The following is a 3,109-nucleotide window of genomic DNA, read 5'->3' as shown; positions in this document are numbered from 1 at the left end:
GGTGTGGAATGTTGTCCATGTACGGGGCATCGCGGGTACACACTTCCCTGGACGGGATTCCAGGTGGCGATGTCCTTGGACTGACACAAAGGAGCTCCTGGAGCAACTCTGCCGTGAAGCAGTCTCCTGGCAGGATCCTGCTGTCCTTCCGTGCTGACCTGGTTGGCTTTCTTCCCACAGGGAATGCCGGCACTGCGGGGCTCGCCCTGGTCGATGATGGAGATGGGCTCCTGCTTGGGCAGGTGGCGCGGGTCCCTGCTGAGGCTCACGCTGGCGTCCTTGCTGAGCAGCAGCGAGGCTGGCACCGGGTTGGCGACGCCGACGTAAGTGCCGGGAATGGTGCTGATGAGCGTGGTGTTCTTCACCCAGGAGCCCTGCTCACCGTTGCGCAGGAACTCGGGAAAGATGACCAAGGGCGGGGTGGTGCCGAGGCACGAGGTGACGCTGCTGCCCGTGGCCTGTGCCGCACGCTGGGACTTGGAGAGGACGGTGGTGAGCAGCGCTTTGCCACTGGTGTGCACGGGCGTGAGGATGGGCATGGGCGGGGTCTTGCGCTGGCTGGGCGGAGGCAGTTTCTGGCGGTTGGACTTCGAGGAGAGATCAAGAGGCATCTCACTGCACTCCGGGGATGAGACCATCTCACGCTCCAGCTGGGGAGGGGACTTCAGAGGAGACAGGGAAGTGGCAGCCCCCGGTGCATGTGGCTCGGGGGCTGCCGGGGCTCTGGCCTGCACGGCGGTGCCAGAGGAGGGAGCAGCGCTCCCGCCCGATGCTGCCGGCGGAGCCTGGCTGGAGGGCAGGGCCAGGCCGGTGCTGGACAGGGGAGTGCTCTCAGCCGCAGCCTGGGCACTGCTTCCGCCCGAGGGTGGGGGGCAGCTGAGCTGATTCACCTCCACAGACACCACTTTGGCATCCGAAGCCAAGGGCCTGGTGACGGAGAAGGTGTAGGGGTAGGAACGCAGCTCTGGGGAAGCAATAATGCCCGGCAGGCAACGCTCGTGCAGGTAGGAAGGCAGGACAGGGAGGGTGAGTGTGGAGGAGACCCCCAGGGTGGCCGGGAGCGTGGCCACGCTGAGCGGCTGCCCGCAGCTGGGCGGGGGGATGTACACCAGTGACTGGCTCGGGCTCAGCACAGCCCCAGCCTGGAAGGACAGGGGCAGCTTTTGCATAGCAGGGGCCTGAGAGGGGGGAAAGCAAACCCTGTTCAATGTGAAGGTGGCGGGAGTGGAGGCAGAGGTGTTGCAGCTGGAGACAACCACAGACAACGTCCCTTCTGCGAGCACGCCTGGCCCTTGTGCTGCAGTGCTCGGGGGGGCTTTCTCATTCCCAGCAGTCTCACTCTCTGGAGCCACAGAGCAGACTGGGGCAGCATCAGCCTGCTTGTCGCTGGGAGGATCTGCCGGTGTCCAGGCAGCGTCAGCACCACTGCTCTCCTGCTCCACAGCTCTGGGGGTTGCTGGCTCCTGCCCTCTGCCATCCCCCTGACCTGCCAGAGGGCCCAGGGCGTCATCTGTCACAGTCTTTCCCACACACTCCAGGTTTGGGTTGGGATCAGGTGGCTGCTCCTCCAGTTTGGGTCCAAGCTTTTCCTCCACCTTGCCATCAGCATCCAGCCCCTGGGCACTGCTGCCACCACCGCTGACTGCTGTGAGCTCCACCTGCAACAAGAAGGGAGAAGGTGCTGCTGGGAGCTGTGCAGGTGGCACCCAGGGAAGCAGGAAGGATCTGCCCACCCAGGACACAGAGCCAGAAGCAGCAAACAGCTCTGCCCAAAGGAGAGCACCGCTTTGCTTCACTGCATCCCTCTCAACAAGCCATGGAATCCATTAGGGAAAATGCTCCTGCTTGGCCTATTCCATCAGGGAATGGCCTTCTTGGACCCAGCTGTGCAGGCAAAGAACCCACCTCGGAAAGGCTGCTGCTGACACAAAACTCTTGAGACCCCAAGTGCTGGGAGCTGCTTGTTTTAGACTCCTCATCAGAAATTGGGGCTCTCCTAGGTGAGGAAGAAGACACAGTATTACGAAACCCCAAAATACCCTCTCAGCATCCCCCCCCCCCATCCCTGCTGGGGACAGTGGAGCAGCTGTACACCTTCCTGTACACCTTCCACCCTCATCATGGGCCAGCCCAGCCTTCCCCAGTATCACAGCCTGGTGCCACACACCTGCTCCTGTCCCCTCTGTTTCCCATTCTGTCCCACCACACCTTTCCATCCTCCCCTGAGTCTCATCCTGCTTGTCTCTTCTTCCACAGGTACCTCCTCATTCCCATTCCTCCTGCTTCCTCCCTGCCCTGGGACCCCCAGCCCAGCCTAGCTGCCAGTGGGGATCTCCCTCTGGTGCCAAAGCACTCTGGGCTCAGGAGGCCTGGACAGGAGCAGCGGGTGTCCACGGCCATCCCGATGTGCCGTGTCTTGCTGGCCAGCATGTCTGGACCCTTTGTCTCTGGAATGTGATTTCTCAATGGAAAGCCAGGATTCAGGACAAGGACTGTGACCTCCTTAGGACACTCCTTCCCTGGTGGTATTCACCAGACAGCACTTCCCTGGTGTTTTGCTTGGGACAAGCTGCTGGTGCCAGGACAAAACAGATCAAGTTTGGATTCTGTTGATGACATCATTTCAGCCGGATTTGCTCCCTACACCCTGGGCTTGCACAGCAGTCACAGACACAAGCTGTGAGCACACTATTCATCTTTGTACTCCCAGTGCTGGGGCCCTGTTACATACCCCTAGCACCAGCAGCCCACTCTGGGCTGCCTCAGCCCTGGGACTCTGTTTCGTACCCCCAGTGCCAGGAACCTTCTCTGTACCCCTTGCAGCAGGACCCTGCTCTGTTCCCCCAGTGCCAGGAACCTGCTCCGTATCCTCTGCACCTGGACACTGCTCTGTTCCCCTGTAACTGGAACCCCGCTCTGGGCTGCCTTAGCCCCAGGACGCTGCTCTGTACCCCAGTGCCGGGCCTCTGCTTGGCGCTGTTTCCGTGCCATCCCCACCGACCTTCGGGTCAGCGACAGCCCGGTCGGTCCCTCCAGGGGCTCCCACGTTCTCAGGGCTCCCCGGCCCACCCGTCACAGGACGCGGGGCGGGGATGGCGGCCGGGGCCGA

General features: G+C 62.1%; 1 protein-coding gene across 1 annotated transcript in view; it reads right to left on the bottom strand.

Annotated features, from left to right (window-relative positions):
- BCORL1 (BCL6 corepressor-like 1) overlaps positions 1-3,109 on the bottom strand; it is a gene marked incomplete at its 3' end in the record, with an annotated part of 16,271 nt that overhangs the window by 11,637 nt on the left and 1,525 nt on the right. The window contains exons 2-3 of the mRNA XM_017741041.1: positions 1,906-1,996; positions 9-1,658 (exon numbers count right to left, since the gene is read on the bottom strand). Coding sequence (XP_017596530.1) covers positions 9-1,658; positions 1,906-1,996 — 1,741 coding nt within the window. The remainder of the gene's footprint in view (positions 1-8; positions 1,659-1,905; positions 1,997-3,109) is intronic.

The sequence above is a fragment of the Corvus brachyrhynchos genome, unplaced genomic scaffold (genome assembly GCF_000691975.1).
Source record: "Corvus brachyrhynchos isolate BGI_N302 unplaced genomic scaffold, ASM69197v1 scaffold351, whole genome shotgun sequence".
NCBI lineage: Eukaryota > Metazoa > Chordata > Aves > Passeriformes > Corvidae > Corvus > Corvus brachyrhynchos.
Note: the sequence above shows the minus strand (reverse complement) of the source record. Positions and strands in the feature narration are given on the sequence as shown.